Genomic DNA, 22,770 nt, shown 5'->3' with positions numbered 1-22,770 from the left:
CTAGAACAGGCCAGAACTACTACTGCAGCTGCTAGAAGTGCAGAAACTGTAGAGCAAACACAGCTATGCCTACAACAAAACAGAATAGCTAGTGCCTCTGCTAGAAGTGCAGAAACTGCAGAGCAAACACAGCTACGCCTACAACAAAACAAAACTGCTGCTGCACCTGCTAGAAGAGCCAGACACTGCTGAATAAACGCAGCTACATCGAGAACAGGCCTGAATAGATGCTGCAGCTGCTAGAAGGGCAGAGACTGCTGAGCGGACCCAGCAGCGACTCAAACGACTCAGAGCAGCTTCTACAGCTGCCAGACGTGCAAAAACCATTGAGCAGATGCAGGGGCGACAAGAACATGATGCACTAGCTACACCAGATGCTCGGCGAGCTGAATTTCCAGATCAGACGCAACGGTGACAACAGCAAGATGCATTAACTACAGCAGCCGCTTGCCCAGCTGTACGTTGCCTGCTCAAGAGTAGGCACAAGCCAAAAACTGTTTGGTTATACACCCAACAAAAAAACAAAAAATGTTGTCTATCCACAAGTGTTGCGTTGAATCAGTATATACATGCATGTATTTTCATGCATTCGTTTTCCTTATTATATCTCATAAAAAGGCTATCGTGTTGGCGTTGTTTTATTATTGTAAGGTGCTAATGCTGTATCTGCCTTGACATCATACTGTCTGTGGTGTTATGCATGTAAATTTTATTGATAGTAAATTTTATCAACACAACCTCATTACTGTTGGTATGTACCGTGTCAAAACACAGACTATAGATGAAGAACCTGTAAGCTCTGGATAGTGTTTTAAGCATGGAGGAGTCTCCATTCAATAAATGCTGGTGATAGCAAATACACACACCTAACCACAAAGCCTTTTTAATTATTCTCAACTCTTCTATCTACACACCGTAGATACGTATGTATTCCTAAATGGGGATGCGCTTTTTAGTTTTAATTAATAACTGATATTACTTTTTGTATTTGTTTTGGTTTTCACAAACTTTTCAAAGTGATATCAAAATTCATTAGCTATTTTTTTAATTTGTAATTTTTAAATGCGAGGTTTCAATTGTTTCATTATCAGCTTCAATTTCTGGTGTTTTCTTGTGACAATCGCTATTAAACATTAAATTTAAAACTTTTACACCTGGACTGTTGTATCTTGAGTAGGAGTTGTTGTACCTCGAGTAGGAGTTGTTGTACCTCGAGTAGGAGTTGTTGTACCTCGAGTAGGAGTTGTTGTACCTCGAGTAGGAGTTGTTGTACCTCGAGTAGGAGTTGTTGTACCTCGAGTAGGAGTTGTACCTCAAGTAGGAGTTGTTGTACCTCGAGTAATGATTGCATCTACATTCTCTATCTGCTCAGTCAGAGAAAGCATCCAACAAAAACAGTCAGATTTCTCATTTTTATGTTTGTCCCCGAGAGGTGCTGGTGTATTATTGTATTTAAAGTTAGTATGGATAGCTTAAGTAACATTTTAATTCACACACTTTTATGTAATCGTTTTCATTATTACTTCAACATTATTATTAACGTATTCATTACTTTTACTTTGTATTCTCAGAAACAATTATATCAGTATCAAATTATTTTTCATTGTAATCACTGTAACAAAACTAATTATTTAGCCATTACTTGCTTATCATTTAAACATTTTACACACCTTACAGTTGTTTTATTTTTCTTTTAATTTATTTGAACTGTACAAAACACTTTTCTCTTGATTAAAGTTTTGAAAGTTAGAATGGTAAATGTTGTATAAATTGGTGCTAGTATCTGGTTGGGATGTATGGATGGCGACAAACGAATAGATGTTCTCGTCAGTTGATTTGGTTTATTCGCTTTATTCGTTTAATTGTGACCTGAATACAGCAAACCATGCATATAAACATAAAAAGAATGTGCACAAATATGAAAAGATATATACAGGGTGATTAGTAAAAAACAGGCAAAAGCATTAATTGAATTGAACATATAGTATTAACACTTACAATAGTTAGGGGATATCCTACAAACAATAGTAAGACTTGCTCCAGTTTAAGTAGTTGAGATATATTAAAGACTAGCTGTTGTGAATCATATGGCCAGTAAATATAGCATTCTGGAATATAACAATTGAGTCTATTTCAAAAGAGGCATGCGCAAAAAGGCATTAAAAAGGGCAAAATTACGACTAGCTAAAGTTGAAAAACAAACTTACTGTTAATTCGGGTTTTTCTTATGATTAGAAGTTGGAAGACTTGCACACTCTCAAATAATCCTTTAGGTGGCCTGGCAAACCAACTAGTGACTAGTGCTGGCAGCTAAAGTGTTTATATAAGCTAAAGTCATAGATAATCTCAATGCTTGTAACAATAAGCTAAGCTTGTTACTTTAATGACAGATAATAACATTGCTTGCAGCAAATCTGAAACAATGTTAAATAAAAATAAGTTTGCTGTCCGAAGACTTTTTATTACCCCAGCAATGCCAGGCATTCAACTAGTAGGTATGTTCCACTAAAATCTCTTCACGGATAAGTGTTGTTTCTAATGTTAGCTTTTTCTTGGCTTTATCATGAAGATTATGTGTGAACACAAAATTGGCTTATTCAGTTGAAAACTTTTTTTGCCTCAGCTAACAAGCTGAGCTATCAACATGGTAACAAGCACTAATAATATCTAGTTTAACTGCAAACCAAGCCAAAGGTTCAACATGTCAGCACATTCTGACATGTAGACTGTCGAGTCATAGTCCTATATAGTCCCTAGTGGCCATGACAGCTAGGACATGACTCTGTAACATTTGCTTCCCAAAATTGTTTTATTATTGTTTTATTGTTTTATTATTAAGGTTTAAGAAGATAATTTGCTGTTAAGGCCTCCATGTCCTTTTGTTGGCCATAAGACACGTTTCATGCTACTTCAAACCGAGTTGGAAATGAAGATGACACATTTAAAAAAAAACTACAATCAGTGTGTAGTGTGGAAAATTCTTTTTTATTACTTTATTAGCAATAAGTTCATTTTAAACAGAAGTGTTGTTGATGGAATGTTTGTGATGTCAGTTCTGTTGCAAAATAGCTTCTGCTGTTTGGTATTCATCTATCCCCATTCGAGTGTTTGGGCTTTAAGTCCCCTCAACAGGAGCTAAAGGGTATAATAATGGAAATGGGTAGATTATTGTGTAAAGCAAAGATGATAACTCCATCGCATTATTAACAATATATAGCGTACACTGATCTCATCTTTATATATATCATCTTTAGTTAGATCCCATGTTAGTTTCTACTAGCATTAAGTCTAGCAATCTCAAAAAATTTTTAATTTTAATCGGACACCAGATAGCCATCAGATAGTTATCAGATAGCTACTAGATAGCCAACAGATAGCCACCAGATAGCCTCCAGATAGCCACTAGGTAGCCACTAGGTAGCAACTAGATAGCCACCAGATAGCCCGCAACAAGCCTATAAATTTCAACACAAATTGCTGCACTGCTTTTCACAAGTCATGAATATGTTCACAAGGAGAGCAGTTATCCATCATATACACGCAAAGGTGCAGTCTTGAGTCCCTAACCAGGCTCTTAATCTAAGAAGCAGCCCTAAGACCACCATAACCATAAGTATCAATTTTCTTTAGCCAAATTGGCAAGGAATTCCATGCTGATGACACACGATAGGCAACCCGTCTATGGCCACCAGTAGAGGAGGAGAGTGGAAGAGGTAATGAAAATAAGAAATGACGAGTGTTGTAATATGTTGACAAGTTAGTTTTAGATTTAAATTGTGTGAAGGCTAAAATACATATTCTTAGTTGGTATACAAGTTTGTTGTATAGGCAAAACACGAGATCTTTTAAACAAAGTTGATGGGAAATAAGAGTTTTTATGATATATTATTTTAAGCAATCGCTCCTGGATGACCAAAATTATGTTCAAGTGGCTCGTCGGAGCATTTTCCCCATGCTTCCAAACAGTAAACTATTCTACTGTTAATTTTTTTTCAATTCTTTTTTATTTAATCTTGTTATATCTTTGTTTTTTGTTATTAGTTTTCTGTGCAGTAGTTTAATTAAAATATGTCTACACGCGTAGGAATAAACTTTACTGAAATCTATCAAGATAGCGTTAAATTCTTACAGAAATGTTAAAATATATCTTAATATTTATCAGTAGCAAATTTGTTTTTTCAGTAAACAGAGGGATATTGGCAAAATTTTATGAATGCCCTTGAAGGAGCAAGTTAAGATTACAGACCAGCAATAATATCATAGAAGTACGGAGGGCATAGTTTCTAAAAATTCGTTGCATGAGAATGATGTTTTTATCTACTGATCGTGGCTAGCAATAGGCCTACTAAAATATCTATTGACACACCGTAAAACTGTTTTTACTCAGTTTTAGCTTAAAATAGCATTTCTTATGACTTTTCATACTGATTAGGACTGTTCATACTGATATAATAAAAATTACTTTTTATAACAAAAACAGTTCAATGTAACATGTGGCAGTTACTGCGCAACATGTGGCAGTTACTGTGCAACATGTGGCAGTTACTGCGCAATATGTGGCAGTTACTGCGCAACATGTATCAATTACTGCGCAACATGTAGCAGTTACTGCACAAAATGTGACAGTTACTGCGCAACATGTAGCAGTTATTGCGCTCAGAAAATCAGAAAACCTAAACATGGTTCTTGTGTCAGCTGAAGTATCGATGCAAAGAGTTCAGAACTAGTTTAATTCTATTTTTACTGCTGATGTTTCTCAGGGAAGTTCATCATATGAAAACTACTGTTTTCTGTGGCTGACTGGGAGAAACCAAAGACTTGCTTAGACCTCCTTTGCCAAGAGGAAAAATCAGATGGAGTCTACAGAATCTATCCAAATAGAAATGAGCTCTTTTCGTTTGAAGTTTATTGTGACCAGACAATAGATGGTGGTGGCTGGACTGTGAGTTGTACTTACTAAACTGTTTCTTTTTTAAGGTTTATAGCAAAATAGTTGTTTTCCTAATGCATATTTATCAATTTGAATACATTTTAAAAAATTACTTTTGAAAATTGGTTTCTACTATTGTAATGAACAGAATTTGTTAAATATTCAGTAGAGCTTCTTGAATATTTTAAAAATTATTCAAACTAATCTTTGGATTGTAATCAGAAATCTTATGTGGTGTCATGTTAGATATTTTGCCTTTTTTGCAGATGATACAAAGAAGGATGAACGATTTTTAAGTATTTGAACTTTACTCTTTATCTCTTTTAAGTAGTAACAAGTTTATGCACTGAACTAATGAACTAGTTACAAGATGTCTTGAATTCTCTGGTTGAAACCAAAACTTTCCTTGTTCCACTTGTTAAAGATCATTCAGGCTTTTTATGTTTAGCCTAAGATTCAAAGTTGGTCAGGGTCTTATTGCAGGTGTTTCAGAGGAGGATGGATGGCTGGGTAGACTTCTACAGAAACTGGAGAAACTACCAGCTAGGATTTGAAGATGTGAATGGTGAGCACTGGTTGGGACTGGATAGACTGACTACCGTACTCAGCGGTAAAAATGAACTGAGAGTTGACATGGAGGCTGTGTCTAATGAGAGAGCATATGCTATGTATAGCAACTTCAGTGTTGGTGACAGATCTATTGACTATGTTCTACACGTGTCTGGATACTCCGGAACCGCATGTGTGTGTTACAAGTTTTTAGATGTTTTACAGACAAAAATGAATTATTAACTTGTGCAGACGTTCTTTATCGGATTTATTGGATTAAACTTGCATAATTCATCGCAGAAGCGGAATTTGCTACAACAATTAATAAAATTATATTAAAACAAGCATCTGAATACCATATGACTATGTTCTTATGTTAAGAGACCGCAAATTTTGTTTTGTATTATAAATTTACAAATCAAATTTTTAGCATTGGCCAAAGAAACAAACAATATGCAAAACTCCAGATAGTAAAGGCGCCAACATATTATTTATTAAAAACACAAAATGGCCTAAGTTGATTTGTAAGGTTTTTATGCTTTAATTAGATTCTTCTCCAGCTTTACTAGAACTATATCCCGTATTTCTACATATAAAAATATTGAATTACAGGTGACATCTTTGCAGGCCACACTGCAGAAAAATTCACCACATTTGATCGAGACAACGACAGAAGTAAAACTGACAGAAACTGTGCTCAGGTTTAGCATGGTGCCTGATGGTATGTCAACTGTCATAGGTCAAACCTAAATGGAAACTACTACTATGGAGCACACAAATTATACGTAGATAGAGTCAACTGGAAAACATGGAAAGGGTTTTATGAGTCTTTAAAAACAACAGATATGAAATTCAGGAGACAGCTATCCTAAATAGCAGTCCGTAAATATAGATTGAATATAATGGTTTTTACCCACTTTGTTTCACAATAATAAATTTCTATCTATGCACTGGTCATAACAATTCTCAGTTGAAAAATGTTCATCAACACATGTAAAATGAAATGAAATTAGTGTACAAGTATGCAAATGCATTAGTATGCAAGTTATATTATGATATATATTATACTATATTACACCATGATATATTATATTAACTTATTATACCATATTAAACTATGCTGTGTTATACCATATTAAACTATACTGTGTTATACCATATTAAACTATACTGTGTTATACTATATTATTAAATGTGGTATCATATTATATTATGTGGTAATGTATTATATAGTACAGTATATATGTTGCTGAGGTTTATATCAGGTGATAAAGCACAAAACATTGCTCTACATTGGCTCATCCTTTTTTGTACAATCCATAACTACAATGTAACTTACAATCTACAACTACAATGCATCTTATTACTACTACGCTGATAATAAAATGCATTGCTGTATAATTTTGTTATAATTTTCTTATTTTCCAAATACAAAAATAGATGCTTGATTAGAAAAAACTATTTAATAAAAGGATCATCTAAAGATAATATGGGGTAATGGGGTCTGAATCACAAAATTGAGTGTTCTATGAAAAGAGAATCTATCAATCTATGTGTGATCTACTGTTTCTCCTCTTTTAGTAAAATGCAATATATATATATATTTATATATATGTGTGTGATCTATGTGTGATCTACTGTTTCTCCTCTTTTCATAAAATGCAATATATATATATATATATATATATATATATATATATATATATATATATATATATATATATATTAACGGCCAATACAGAGTCGCTAATCATGGCAGCCCAGGAGCAAGTGCTCCCAACAAGGCAACTCCAAACGAAAATCTATCACACTAGAGACGATCCTAGATGCAGACTGTGCAAAGATTCACCTGAGACCATCCAACACATCATCAGTGGATGCAAGCAGCTAGCAGGAAACGCATACACTGAGCGGCATAATCATGTTGCAGGTGTTGTGTATAGAAGTCTATGTGATGAGCATGGCCTTAATAAACCACAACACTGGTGGGAAGCTCCTGGTAAGGTCAATGAAAATGACCGCGTTAAGATCCTCTGGGACTTCTACATCCGAACTGACAAACATGTTCTAGCAAACCAACCAGATATAGTGGTGGTAGACAAGGAAAACAAGAGAGCTATTATAATAGATATAGCAGTACCCAATGACTACAATATAGCCAGCAAAGAAAAAGAAAAGGTAGAGAGCATTTTTCAATCTCCCTCTTGGAGAAGAGATTGAAAAATGCTGGAATGTAAGAACAACTGTAATCCCAGTAGTCATTGGGGCACTGAGCGCAATAACACTAGCGCAAAAAATGTGGCGTGCCCAAATACCAACAACAATCAACTCAGGTGAGTTGCAGAAAAGTGCGCTATTGGGAACAGCTAAGATCTTGAGGCGAGTGCTCAAACTCCCAGGTCTCTGGTAGGAGACCCGAGTTAGAGCAGAATTTACCACCCATACGGGGTATCCGGGGTGAGGAAACAATTTTTTTTATATATATATACAATATATACATACAATACATGACGTCATATATATATACTATACATGACATTCGAGCCATGCCGGCTCGGACGTCGCCCGGTCAAACAAAGTCCGCGCTGCCTGTAGCTGAACCAGGACAAGGCAGTGAGAAATGGGCTACTGGTTCAAAACGGATGAAATGGACTCGGACTGATAACATGGACCTCGTGCAGTGCTACTTTATGAGTGAACCTCAAAAGTGGGGCTACATGGGAAGGATGCGTCAACTGTGGATAAACATGCGCCCTGAATTGCCACTAACCGCTAAGCAACTTGTAGCTCAGAGGAGTAACATAATCAAGCGGCACCTCATATCGGAACTTGAGGTAGATGAAATTAGGGAACAGTTCACCCAGGTAACCTCGACCAACGAGGAGTGCATATCAACACACACTGTCACACATACACGATCATGTGTTGACTCACGGGTTGAAGAAAACATGCACTTGGACCTTGACCCAAGGGTGAAAGAGCTTGTGGAAAATATCATCAACAAGATGCCAGCTTCTAATGATTATTGAAGCAGGGTACCACTACAAAGAGTTAGCAAGGTCATACCTAAGAAGCTGTTAGAAGACATTAACTTGGCACTGGAGTCGATCTCAACTGGATCAATCAGTGAGACTAATGCCCTAATCTACAGTACAGCAACCGTCATCTTGGAGGAGATGGGTATTAAGCCACTGCCAACAAGGCTTCAGGCCATTCTATCCTGGCAGCTGAGGCTACAAAATAAGATCAAGGACTTGCGCAAGAAAGTTAGTAGGCTCAGTGAAAGATCTAACCACAGTTTGGAGCGTCCAAAAAGGGAAGCCACAATAGAAGCTCTAGAATCTGCCAAACAGCAGCTAGTAGCACTCTCGGCACGACTGAAGCGGTACACCAAAGAGCGGAATAACAAGAGAATGAACAAACTGTTTATCAATAATCCATCTAGAGTGTATTCTCAGTTCAAAGGGGAACTGCAGAGGTCAATGTCTGAGCCTCCCCAATCTAGCACTTCAAAGTTCTGGAAGGACATCTGGGAAAAAGAGACTACTCATACCACCACTGCAAATTGGTTGAAGAGGTTTAAAGAGAGCCATCAACACACTGTGGCTCAGCAAGGACTCACCATCAGCAAAGAGGACATCAAGTGCAGAGTGCAGCGTATGAAGAACTGGGCAGCACCTGGCCATGACATGATTCAAGCCTTCTGGTTGAAGAAATTGACATCACTTCACACTAGAATGGCTAAGCAGATGGAATGCCTAATAGAACAAGGTGACCATCCAGAATGGCTGACCAAAGGATGAACTGTACTTCTGATAAAAGATCCAAAGCAGGGGCCGATTCCCAAAAACTATCAACCTATAACGTGCTTGCCTACCACCTGGAAACTGCTCTCAGGAATAGTTGCAGACAAACTGGAAGAGCACATGAGTCACTATATGACCAGTGCTCAGAAAGGAATTGCGCGCAACACCCGAGGAGCCAAACATCAGTTACTGGTGGATCGGACGGTCTGTCAAGACAGCAGGAGAATGTAAACCAATCTTGCCATGGCTTGGATTGACTACAAAAAGGCCTATGACTCAATTCCCCATAGTTGGATACTTGAGTGCCTCAGTATGTACAATGTTCACCCTGCTCTTGTAGCATTCATCAATATGTCAATGACCAAATGGAAGACGGAACTGGAGGCTAATGGCAAAAAGCTGGCAAGTGTACAAATTAAGCGAGGCATCTATCAAGGTGACTCCTTATCACCGCTGCTCTTCTGCATATGCCTAAATCCTCTAAGCAATATGCTGGAGGAGACTCAATATGGGTACCAGTTTAAGAGTGGCACCAAAATAAACCACCTCTTCTACATAGATGACATCAAGCTGTATGCTAACAAAGAAAGGGACATTGATTCGCTAATACACCTCACTCAGGTATACAGCAAGGACATCGGAATGACCTTTGGTATTGAGAAATGTGGAAGGCTAATTCTTAAGAAAGGCCATTCTATGCTCACAGATGGCCTAAGAATGCCAAATGGTACCATCAAAGATATAGAAGAAGGATACAAGTACTTGGGGATTATGCAAAGCAACATCAACCTCGAAGCCGAGGTACGTCACAAAGCCATTACCGAATACAAAAAAGGCCTTCGGCAGGTCTTACGGACCCAGCTCAATGCCAAAAACCAAGTCATGGCAATAAATACCTACGCACTGCCAGTAATAAGATATCCAGCAGGCATAATAAAGCGGACTGAAGAAGCCATCAAAGAAACAGATAAAGCAACTCGTAAACTGCTGACCTTGCATGGAGCACTCCACCCAAAATCTGATACTACTAGATTGTATCTCGATAGGAAAGATGGCGGGAGGGGACTCAAAAGTGTACAGCAGACAGTGAAAGAAGAGGAGCAAAGCATCAAAGCATATGCAGCCTCCATGGCTACTTCAGATAAGTTGCTAGCTGAATTTCAATCGGCTGCTCTTACAACGGACCTACGCCCTGATGATGAAGAAATTGACTGGCACACAAAACCTCTTCATGGTGTTTACCACCAACAAATATCTAAGGTTGGTGATCTTCACCAGACATACATGTGGCTGAACAAAGGAAACCTAGCGGCCAACACAGAGTCGCTAATCATGGCAGCCCAGGAGCAAGTGCTCCCAACAAGGCAACTCCAAACAAAAATCTATCACACTAGAGACGATCCTAGATGCAGACTGTGCAAAGATGCACCTGAGACCATCCAACACATCATCAGTGGATGCAAGCAGCTAGCAGGAAATGCATACACTGAGCGGCATAATCATGTTGCAGGTGTTGTGTATAGAAGTCTATGTGATGAGTATGGCCTCAATAAACCACAACACTGGTGGGAAGCTCCTGGTAAGGTCAATGAAAATGACCGCGCTAAGATCCTCTGGGACTTCTACATCCGAACTGACAAGCATGTCTTAGCAAACCAACCAGATATAGTGGTGGTAGACAAGGAGAACAAGAGGGCTACTATAATAGATATAGCAGTACCCAATGACTACAATATAGCCAGCAAAGAAAAAGAAAAGGTAGAGAAATATCTCCCTCTTGGAGAAGAGATTGAAAAATGCTGGAATGTAAGAACAACTGTAATCCCAGTAGTCATTGGGGCACTGGGCGCAATAACACCGGCGCATAAAATGTGGCTTGCCCAAATACCAACAGCAATCAACTCAGGTGAGTTGCAGAAAAGTGCGCTATTGGGAACAGCTAAGATCTTGAGGCGAGTGCTCAAACTCCCAGGTCTCTGGTAGGAGACCCGAGTTAGAGCAGAATTTACCACCCATACGGGGTATCCGAGGTGAGGAAACAATTTTATATATATATACATATATATATTCCCACGAACAAACGATCGGAAGCGAAGTATGATAGTTTTTATGTGCACACAACTTACGAAAATTATTCATCAACAACGAGACGAACCCTTGCTCAAAATTTCATCAACAAATTTAACCCTCGTTTTGTAGATTAGTTAAAGTATAATAACGATACAAAACACATATAAGCCTATTTAAATATGTTACCAAGTCTTGGTAGATTATGGAAACTCTTTTAAAACTTACCCATCTGATCAGATTATACACAAATAGAAAGATTTATTAGGACGAAAATCGTCACAAAACGCTTGAAAAGCTTGGTTTAATAAAAGTTAAGACCGGAAATTGAAACGCCGGGTGACAGAGAATAGAACGATTAAGTCGTGCGCATTTCGCAAAAAATTAACGCGCACATTTCACCAGTCTATGGCATTGTCAACGGTTTTTGTAATTAACGTAGGAGTACTGAAATCATTTCATTTTTGTCGATTTCAAACTGACATTTTAGACACTTGAGTACTTTGGTATTCTAACTGATGTCCAACACAGTGTAAGTAAAGGAAATGAAGATATTTTTTCTAATGATTCTTATGAGATTATTACAATATTTAATTATAAGTTTGGATGACTACAGAACAATGACTACGTAGTACAGATTTTCTAAAAATCTATATAAATATCACAACTTCTTGATATCGCTAACTATGACGTTTTTAAATGTAAACAAAATTGTGCATTGGTTTTATATTGTTACTATATTAATAATATTGATTATTCTAATAATATCAGGGCATTTTACTTCTAATATTGGCCAATATTGAATTTCTCTTATTGCATGGGGAGAGATATAAACATATAATCTTTTCCTTTCATTATTGCTGTTTGTTGTATACAATAACACCCATACCCAATACATTACAGCTACCATTGCAGTTATCCTATTGCACTGCAGTGCCATTTGACTGCTAATATTGCATTTCTTGACCATCAGTAGTACCCTTTCTTTTTTTCCAATATCTCTTTGGTCGTGGGCTGTATGACAATGGAATTTCTAGGAAAATATTTAAAATATTTCTGGAAAATATATATATATATATTTATATACACTATATATATACATTATATCTCTACACTATGTATATATACATGGCTTGTATAGATATACTCTCTATTGTAGATAAACATGGCTTGTAGAAATATACTCTCTAGGCGATATACAAGGCCTGTATAGATATGCTATCTATTGTAGATATACAAAGCTTGTATGGTTATAATCTGTATTGTAGATACGCATGGAGAATAAATATCATAATAGAAAAAATAAATACATATATACACTATATATATACACACTATATATACACTATATACACTTTAAATACACTTTATATGCACTTTATATACACTTTATATATAATGATATATATACCACCTATATATATAAATAGTATCTATATGTATTTATATATAGACATATATGTGTATGTATACATATATATTATACATTTATGCATACGTATACATATACACATACATATACGTATATATATAGGTGCTTTTGCACCTGATTTTAGTTACTATATACATGTATATATATATATATATATATATATATAAATATATACATAAATATATATAAATATTTATAAATATATAATATAAATATATATATATATATATATATATATTTAATATGTACATTAATATGTATTTATGTACATATACTTTTATTGAGCAGTTCCTAATCATTTTTATAGAAAACCTGTTTACATATGGTGCAACATAGTGTTGAACCGGTATCTAGTTTAGTGCCGGATAGGATATCCTTGCACTTTTTTATCGGTTTTCCCGGTATCGGTATCCTCGGTATTTACCATCTTCGGTATCCATTGCCAACTAAGAATGTTCGGTATATAAGGTGGTATAAAAGTTGTTCGAGACAGTTATAGTTTAAAGTTTAATGGTTTAAACTTTAAACCATAACTGTCTCGAACAACTTTTATCGTTGTGCAAAAAACATTCTTTAGTCAGCAGTATATTGTTACGGCAAGCAGACTCCTTGTTTTAGCAAGCCAAAAAGAAAAGAAAGATGGAAATATAAGTTTCATGATAGATGTTTTTATTGCTTATTCTATTATTCTATTAAAAATATAGTTATTAATACAAACGTTATGTATAATAGAGAACAGATAGATAATGGCAAGGGGCTCTCTTCTCTTTGTTAAATATACTGAAACAGTTTACAGAAATCTTACTATCACATATTGTAATCAGATAATGTAATCACACATAAAAAATACAAACAAACATAAAAACAAAGATTCATGCAAGAAAGACTAAGCTTCGGTGTACACCTTATCTCTGTTGAAAGAAAATTAAAATATTTAGCAATACAGTTTAGTTTAGTGCATCTTTTGGTAAGCATGAAATATAATCATCGTGTAGTAGATATTTGGTAGCTGAGAATTGAAAACTATAAGTCATATATGAAGGAGTTAACCATTCAGTATTTGGAATCAGACAATGTTAGTAAAATAGGTGAACATATCTGGTAGTGGGATAATATCTACAGTTTTAAACAAAAATGTAGATGGTACAAAACGAGATAGATAAATAGACAGATATTAACTTTATATACACCGGTCAATGCCATTTAGAGCAAATTACATCGTGAGACAAAAAACATAAACAAAAAATTAAATTGATGTAAATTATGTGTATTGAAAGAAAAAACTGTTTGCATAACACTTTTCCATAAAGTAAATTTGCAAGATGTTGGTGTCTGGTATAAGGTGGTTTTTTGGGAAGCAGGAATGTTATGGATGGTCAGGCAAGTTGGAGATACAATTTGACTATTTTAAAAAGCAAATATATAAAAACACATTTAGCTTCTCAACATTAAGGGCATTTAAACGCTGATCGTAACTGTCCATATCAGATAGCATAACTCTTAAGCATGAATTTTGAAAGTGTTCTAATTTTTCTTTATAAGTCTCTGATACAAAAGAATAGCAGCTCGGAGCATCACTACACAAAATGGTCAATATATGATTCTGAGAATAGAGTGATAGGCCTTTTATACCTATCTTTCTGAGCTGAACTAGAGCATCATAAGACAAAATGGACAATATATGATTCTGGGAATAGAGTGATAAGCCTTTTATACCTATCTTTCTGAGCTGAACTAGAGCATCATAAAACAAAATGGACAATATATGATTCTGGGAATAGAGTGATAGGCCTTTTATACCTATCTTTCTGAGCTGAGCTAGAGCATCATAAGACAAAATGGACAATATATGATTCTGGGAATAGAGTGATAAGCCTTTTATACCTATCTTTCTGAGCTGAACTAGAGCATCATAAAACAAAATGGACAATATATGATTCTGGGAATAGAGTGATAGGCCTTTTATACCTATCTTTCTGAGCTGAGCTAGAGCATCATAAGACAAAATGGACAATATATGATTCTGGGAGTAGAGTGATAAGCCTTTTATACCTATCTTTCTGAGCTGAACTAGAGCATCATAAAACAAAATGGACAATATATGATTCTGGGAATAGAGTGATAGGCCTTTTATACCTATCTTTCTGAGCTGAGCTAGAGCATCATAAAACAAAATAGACAATACATGATTCTGGGAATAGAGTGATAGGCCTTTTATACCTATCTTTCTGAGCTGAACTAGAGCATCATAAGACAAAATGGACAATATATGATTCTGGGAATAGAGAGATAAGCCTATTTGTTTTATACCTATCTTTCTGAGCTGAACTAGAGCATCATAAGACAAAATGAACAATATATGATTCTGGGAATAGAGTAATAAGCCTATTTGTTTTATACCTATCTTTCTGAGCTGAACTAGAGCATCATAAGACAAAATGGACAATATATGATTCTGGGAATAGAGTGATAAGCCTATTTGTTTTATACCTATCTTTCTGAGCTGAACTAGAGCATGAGTTGATAGTCTACTTTTCGAGATAATCAAATCTACATAGCTTGAGAACTTTAAATGATTGGCTATTTGTATGACCAGAAGCTTGACGCTGTCAGTAAATTTTATGTTCACATTGTATATGGCGAAAGAATTGCTGCATATGGTTTTTTTAAGGGCAAAATCAATAGCCTATGAATTGGCAGTATTCAGGGACACGGAGTTTTGTTTACACCAAAATGATGCAGTGGGTTTGAGTCTTTTGACCAGTAAATGAAATTTTTGATTTAGTCTTGGTTACTTTAGTGATCGACACTTCATATCGTTTTACATTGTCATTCATATATATACCATGGTGTTATCATTTGTAAAGTACACGTAAGTCGTAATGCAGTTTTCCGTAAAATAAATTACATATCTAATAGGGAATTTAAGCTGAGGCTCAGGTATACACAAATCCCATAAATGAAATAAGAATGAATAAGTAAAACTGTATTGTTGAAGATTAATAAATAAATATGATATGATAAATTAATATAAATAATATGCGATACAACCTTTAAAGGTTAACGATCTTTGTAAAAAATTTGGAACATTTAAAAAACCGTGCTATTTCTTCACACGCACTAGTATCATGTCATCTTTCTGTATTATATTATCTACTACAAATTCCCCTGTCCGACTGACCAAAGTGATATTGGAAAAAAAGGGTACTGCTGTATGAGAAATGCAATATTAGCAGTCAAATGGCACAGCAATGCAATAGGAGAACTGCAATGGTAGCTGCAATGGTAGCTGTAATGTACTGGGTGTTATTATGTACAACAAACAGCAATAATGAAAGGAAAAGATTGTATGTTTATATCTCTCCTCTGCAATAGGAGATATGCAATATTAGAAATAAAATGGCAAGCTGCTGTGTAATATACACGGTTTGAAAGTTAGTTGTGTTAAATGTAGAATGGTTTTGACAGCGATCTTCAACCAAAGTGAAAAAATGGGTCATGATCACAGAAACCATGGTTAAGTTGGGTGTGTGAGATTTAGAGTTATCTACACTAGCAGAAGGAAAAGATTCTCAATTATTTTGCAAAAAAAATTTGATTCCAGCTTAATTACAGCAGATTTTATGGACAATAAACTGAATGCATGTTCACCATTAGTTCGAAAACATAGTTATGAGAAAACTGGTGTTAAAGTTTGAAAAACGAAAACCAATGCACAATTTTGTTTACATTTCAAAACGTCATAGCAACCAATATCAAGAAGTTGAGATATTTATCTAGATTTTTGTATGTATATGCAAAAAATTATGCTGACTTTAAAAATCTAAACAGGTTTTAGTTGGTTGTCATAGAAGTAGCTGTATATCTATAAGAAAGTGTAGGCCTATAACTTAATTTTGCAGATATTAAAAATGGCTTGACAGTATCACGATATTGGGCACAGCCGTAGTATCATCAACAAAATCTTTAGAAAAATAATAACAGTAACATATTGCACACCATGGGTCACTATATACTTCGATCTTGTAAATTCGGATGATTATTCTTATAACTAAATCTTATAAAATCGAATTATTAAATCGAATAATAAAATCTGCAAAAAAGAAACGATTACTTTTCAGTACTTCTACGTTAATTACAGAAACCTTCGGCAATTGGACAATGCCAAAGACGGGTGAAATTTGCACGTTTTTCTCGTGAAATGCGCACGACTTAATGGTTCTACTCTGTCGCACGGCTTTATCAGCGTTTCGTTGGCTGGTCTTAATTTTGATTAAAAGAGGCTTGTCAGGTTTTAATGGCGATGTTAGGCCAAATTAATCTGTCTAGTTATATATTATCTGATCAGATGGGTAAGTTTTAGGATATTGTCTACGCTTTTCAAAGACTTGGTAACATATTCAAATAGGTTTATATGTGTTTTGTATCGTTATTATACTTAAACGACTCCATAGAAAAATGGTTAAATTTGTTGATGAGATTTCGGTACAAGGGTTTGGGACGGCCGTTGATGAATAATTTTCGTGGTTGTGTGCACATATGCATTTATCAAAAAGCTCCCAAACACTCGTTTCGCTCGTGTTTGGTCGTGGGAATATTGCTTAGCTATTAAAAGTAAAACTAAATTACGAAGTATAATACAAACAAACTTTTCAATTAAGCCGCACAAAAATGTCTTGCATGACAACCACTATCATGTTAAATGTCTTGCATGACAACCACTATCATGTTAAATGTCTTGCATGACAACCACAATTATGTTAAATGTCTTGCATGACAACCACTATCATGTTAAATGTTTGCTGTTTCCAAGTGTCTGAATGATCTCAAGAATGCCAAGTTGGCAGGTGGATCTATATAAAACAAGCTGTAAATCATATTACAACTATTGCTGATTCTAATATTGAGGAGAAAATCATGCCAAACTTACTGGAGCACTTAGGGTTACTACTAGCCGCAGTGCTGATCACTGGAGCACAGGCTACTCGATTAGTAAGTCTATACTACATGTAGTTTGTTGTGTGCTATTTATGTTCTTTAAAATTGATATAACCAATTATTCAGTTTTTAAGTTTTAACTAAAACCTAAATTTTTCCTATATACATGTACATTTAGGTCTATATACATGTACATGTAGGTCTATATACATGTACATGTAGGTCTATATACATGTACATGTAGGTCTATATACATGTACATGTAGGTCTATATACATGTACATGTAGGTCTATATACATGTACATGTAGGTCTATATACATGTACATGTAGGTCTATATACATGTACATGTAGGTCTATATACATGTACATGTAGGTCTTTATACATGTACATGTAGGTCTATATACATGTACATGTAGGTCTATTGTAAAAATGATCGTTTATAGAAACCTAATACAACACTTCTGAAAAGTTTTAAAGAGCTAATAAGTTCCAAATGTGTCAAATTCTATAGCTCATTTGATTATATCTTTAACAAGTTAACATTTAATAAATGTTAACCATTTTCTTTGGGATAACCAAATTTAACTTTGTATAGAAGGTTGTTAATCTGTAAAATTTTGTGAGTTGGACAAGATCTTCAAAGGCTGAATTCTCTCTTCAGATGGCTGTGTGATGTCTTTGTTCTTCTGACAATCCACAAAACATTGTTATATACGCTGGGTGCCAGATCGACAAACCATGTATAGCTACAATAAAGAGTGTGTCTATGCAAGCCTCGTATATCTACAGTAGGGAGTATATCTATACAGGCCTCATATATCTACAATAGATGGTATATCTATACAAGTCATATATCTACATTGGATAGTATATTTATACAAGTCATATATCTACAATAGATAGTATATTTATACAAGCCTTTCTAGGGTATATTTACAATAGATAGTATATCTATACAAGTTATATATTTACAATAGATAGTATATTTATACAAGCCTTTCTAGGGTATATCTACAATAGATAGTATATCTATACAAGCCATATATCTACAATAGATAGTATATCTATACAAGTCATATATCTACAATAGATAGTATATTTATACAAGCCTTTCTAGGGTATACCTACAATAGAAAGTATATCTATACAAGCCTTATATATCTACAATAGAAAGTACATCTATGCAAGCCTTATATATCTGCAATAGAGAGCATATTTATACAAGCCTTATATATCTACAATAGAGAAGATATCTATACAAACCTAATATATCTACAATAGAGAGTATATATATACAATCCTTGCAAATCTACAATAAATAGTATATATATACAAGACTTGAAAATCTACAATAAATAGTATATCTATACAAGCCTTATATATCTACAATAGATAGTATATCTATACAAGCCATGTGTATCTACAATAGATAGTATAACTATACAAGCCATGTGTATCGACTGTACAATAGATAGTATATCTATACAAGCCATGTGTATCTACAATAGAGAGTATATCTACACAAGCCTTGTAAACCTACAATAGATAGTATATCTATACAAGCCTTGTAGATGTACAATAGTTAGTTCACAACACAACAGCAATATATTAGAGTATGTATTTGCATGCTCTAATATATCTACATAAAGTACCATGCGTTTAACACTTGTTATTTGACCACGCGGGCCGTCAGTAAACCACCAATGCTGTCATTGAGACCACCCACGTTGTTTGGCCTGTAAAGAGCTTACAAGTCTTGTTAACAGGGTGGCCCGGTGTTCACGAGATATTGCCTAGTTCAAGATGTGAAACTAAAACCAAAGACTTGCTTAGATTTGCTGTGTCGGGGGAAAAAGTCAGATGGAGTCTACATAATCTACCCAGATGGAGACGATCTGTTCTCATTTGAAGTTTACTGTGACCAGACTACTGATGGTGGCGGCTGGACTGTGAGTTGTTTTTTGTCATGTTAGATATTTTTACTTTTTTACAGATGATTCAAAGAAAAATGAACAGTTGGTAAATTTTTGAACTCTTTCTCTCTTTTAACTAAACTAGGCTTATGTATGAACTAGTTACAAAATATCTTGAATTCTCTGATGGATGCCTTGAAAGCTAAAAATATGATTATTTTGTCACACTTGTAAAAGATCATTCAGGCTTCTTATGTTTAGCCTAAGATTCAAAGTTGGTCAGGGCCTTATTGCAGGTGTTTCAGAGGAGGATGGATGGCTGGGTAGACTTCTACAGAAACTGGAGAAACTACCGGCTAGGATTTGGAGATGTGAATGGTGAGCACTGGTTGGGACTAGATAGACTGACTACCATACTCAGTGGTGAAGATGAACTGAGAGTTGACATGGAGGCTGTGTCTAATGAGAAAGCATATGCTATGTACAGCAACTTCAGTGTTGGTGACAGATCAACTGACTATGTTCTACACGTGTCTGGATACTCCGGAACTGCAGGTACGTGTCACTAGTTTTCACCAGTTCTTTTTAGTTTTACAAAGTTATTGCTTATTTTAGACTTGTGCTCTCTCTATTTATTAACCGCCAAAAAATGAGTTGATGTTTTTAATGTCAGCATGTAAATAAGTCTTATAGCTGCCAAATAAAACCTACAAGATGTGATAAACATGTAGGGTAGATGATAGCATAGCTTTGTAACATAACACACCCAACTCAGATAAAATTTACAAAGGCATGAATAGTAACAGTTATATAATATCTAATAGCTACATATTTATATGAATAGTAACAGTTATATAATATCTAATAGCTACATATTTTGTGAAAAGATTTAGCTCATTTAAGATTGTTTTGTCACATACAGCCCTTTTACCCTAGTCATCATTTCACTTCCACATGGCATCATTCTATTTTGGTAAATTACAGATGCTTTCAAACTCTCTATGCGTTCTCTATAATAGGTTATGTATGACAAAATATCAAAATAATACCTATCATCGATTGCGACAAGCATCTGTTTAGTTTGATATCCGTAAATTTGGACTTATTTTCTAGATAGCATTTCAGCAATGTGTGAATGACACAGTCATCACTCTACAGTACTTTTAGGACCATATGATAATTTATGATATCCAGCACTCAGACATGGTTTCGATTTTGAAAATATGAGTGAGACATCATATTTCAATAGCTTTAAAATGTGGGTGTGAGCAAACCCTCAGAGATCAAGTACAATGTCTGCTTAGCTTACTTAAAGCAGAGGCTGTGTGTGTTTTCAAGAGCATTGTTGCTCAAGCAATAGCTCTGTGATCTTGGTTAGACATGCCACAGCCCAGTAGTAAGGGAACATCTCTAACTGGAGACATGCTCTGTTGCAGAAAGCGATTTAAGGTTGGATGATGCTTGAAATTGGAGAGAGCTTATCTACTCTCAATGTTATCATACTATGCAGTAGCTAGTAAGACCATTCCTTTCTTTTCTGCTTATTAATACTGACTAGTATACTGACTAGTATGCTGGCAGTCCAGCACGTTGTAAGAGATGGTCAGTTGTAATAACTCTGTGTACAACTACTCTACAATTTGGCAAGGTGGTTAAGTGGCGCAGCTGGTAGTGTGTGTGGCACAAAATGGAATGTTTGATCCGTGCATGAGACAACATTTTTCCTAATGCTCTGAGCGGGGATTCGAACAGCCACACACGGCACTTATTGTAGCAGATTTTTATCATTTCAGGAGATGATTTAAGCCAAGTACATAGCAGTATGAAGTTCAGCACCTTTGACAAAGACAATGACCCTGACAGCAGAAACTGTGCCCAAACCTTTCACGGAGCGTGGTGGTATAACATGTGCCACACCGCTAACCTTAATGGCAACTACTACAACGGGGTGCACAAGTCGTTTGGGGATGGAGTCAACTGGTGGTCTTGGAAAGGACGAAATGAGTCCTTAAAAACTACAGAGATGAAGTTTAGGAAGCGAATATAACAGCATTTACACTAGAATTAGCTGCATTACCCGTGTTCGGGAACAGATTTACGTGAAGCAATAGTTTTATTGAGAGTTGTCTTTCATACTGTACAACAACTCCAAATATGCAATCTACTGAAATTTTTGTGCCGATCAGATTGCATACACATATGCAGTCGTACATGTCGATAATGTTGGAGAGAACAGTGGAAATATGCAATGTGTTTTACAGCTAGTCTACAATGCATCAGTCTCGAACCACTCAAATCGGAGTTTCCTAATTTTGTACACAGAACTGATTATGAAATTGACATTGCTAGGCAAACTGAAGTTCTTCAAACTGGCAGTATTGAAAATTTTTACATATTTTAAGAAATTCTAAAAAATATTTTGCTATTGCACTGTTAAGCTATCGCCAGCATTTATTGAATTGAGACTTCTACATGCTTAAAACACTAATCATGACTCGCCAGTTCTTCATCTATAGCCTGTGTTTTGACATAGTATATACAAACTGTGCAGTAGTAATGTGATTGTGTTGATAAAATTTATTATCAACAAAATCTACTATATAAACTACATATATGGCCTCTCGCCTTTTCAACGTAAAGCATTACATCTGGGGCATTGTTGGACATTCGTCCCATAGAAAAATTTGGCTCTATACTGTGCTGCAGAACTGTAGTCAAGTGCGAAGTTTTCTGCCCATACACAGCGCCTGGTAGCAGCTGCTGTAGTTAGTGCATCTTGCTCTTGTCGCCATTTCATCTGCTCTGAAAATTCAGCTCACCGAGCAGCTATTGTAGCTAGTGCATCATGTTCATGTCGCCGCTGCATCTGCTCGGAGGTTTCTGCATGCCTGGCCGCTGAAGCGGCTGCTCTGAGCCGTTTGAGTCGCTGTTGGGTCGGCTCAGCAGTCTCTGCACTTTCTGCTGCAGCTGCAGCATCTATTCTGGATTGCTCTCGATGTACCTGTGTTTGTTCAGCAGTTTCTGCTTTCCTAGCAGCTGCTATTTTGTTTCGTTGTAGGCGTAGCTGTGTTTGCTCTGCAGTTTCTGCACTTCTAGCAGATGCAGTAGCTACTCTGTTTTGTTGTAAGCGT

The 22,770-nt window shown here is 35.7% G+C and overlaps 2 protein-coding genes across 2 annotated transcripts; both read left to right on the top strand.

Moving 5' to 3' along the window:
• Positions 1 to 4,792: 4,792 nt before the first annotated feature.
• On the top strand, positions 4,793 to 6,351 carry LOC137390604 (fibrinogen C domain-containing protein 1-like; the record flags this gene model as incomplete). Its single annotated transcript, XM_068076931.1, is given in 3 exon segments — positions 4,793 to 4,942; positions 5,414 to 5,672; positions 6,092 to 6,351. Coding segments are annotated over 3 exon segments (669 nt in total), but the record flags the coding sequence as incomplete, so codon positions are not given.
• Positions 6,352 to 17,647: 11,296 nt separating this feature from the next.
• Positions 17,648 to 22,220, top strand: LOC137391960 (fibrinogen C domain-containing protein 1-A-like). Its single transcript, XM_068078536.1, has 4 exons — positions 17,648 to 17,776; positions 19,493 to 19,675; positions 19,936 to 20,194; positions 21,433 to 22,220. Exons 1-4 carry the CDS (start codon positions 17,702 to 17,704, stop codon positions 21,684 to 21,686), a joined length of 771 nt encoding a protein of 256 aa, XP_067934637.1. The 5' UTR covers positions 17,648 to 17,701; the 3' UTR covers positions 21,687 to 22,220.
• Positions 22,221 to 22,770: the final 550 nt, after the last annotated feature.

Source organism: Watersipora subatra, chromosome 3 (genome assembly GCF_963576615.1).
Source record: "Watersipora subatra chromosome 3, tzWatSuba1.1, whole genome shotgun sequence".
NCBI lineage: Eukaryota > Metazoa > Bryozoa > Gymnolaemata > Cheilostomatida > Watersiporidae > Watersipora > Watersipora subatra.
Note: the sequence above shows the minus strand (reverse complement) of the source record. Positions and strands in the feature narration are given on the sequence as shown.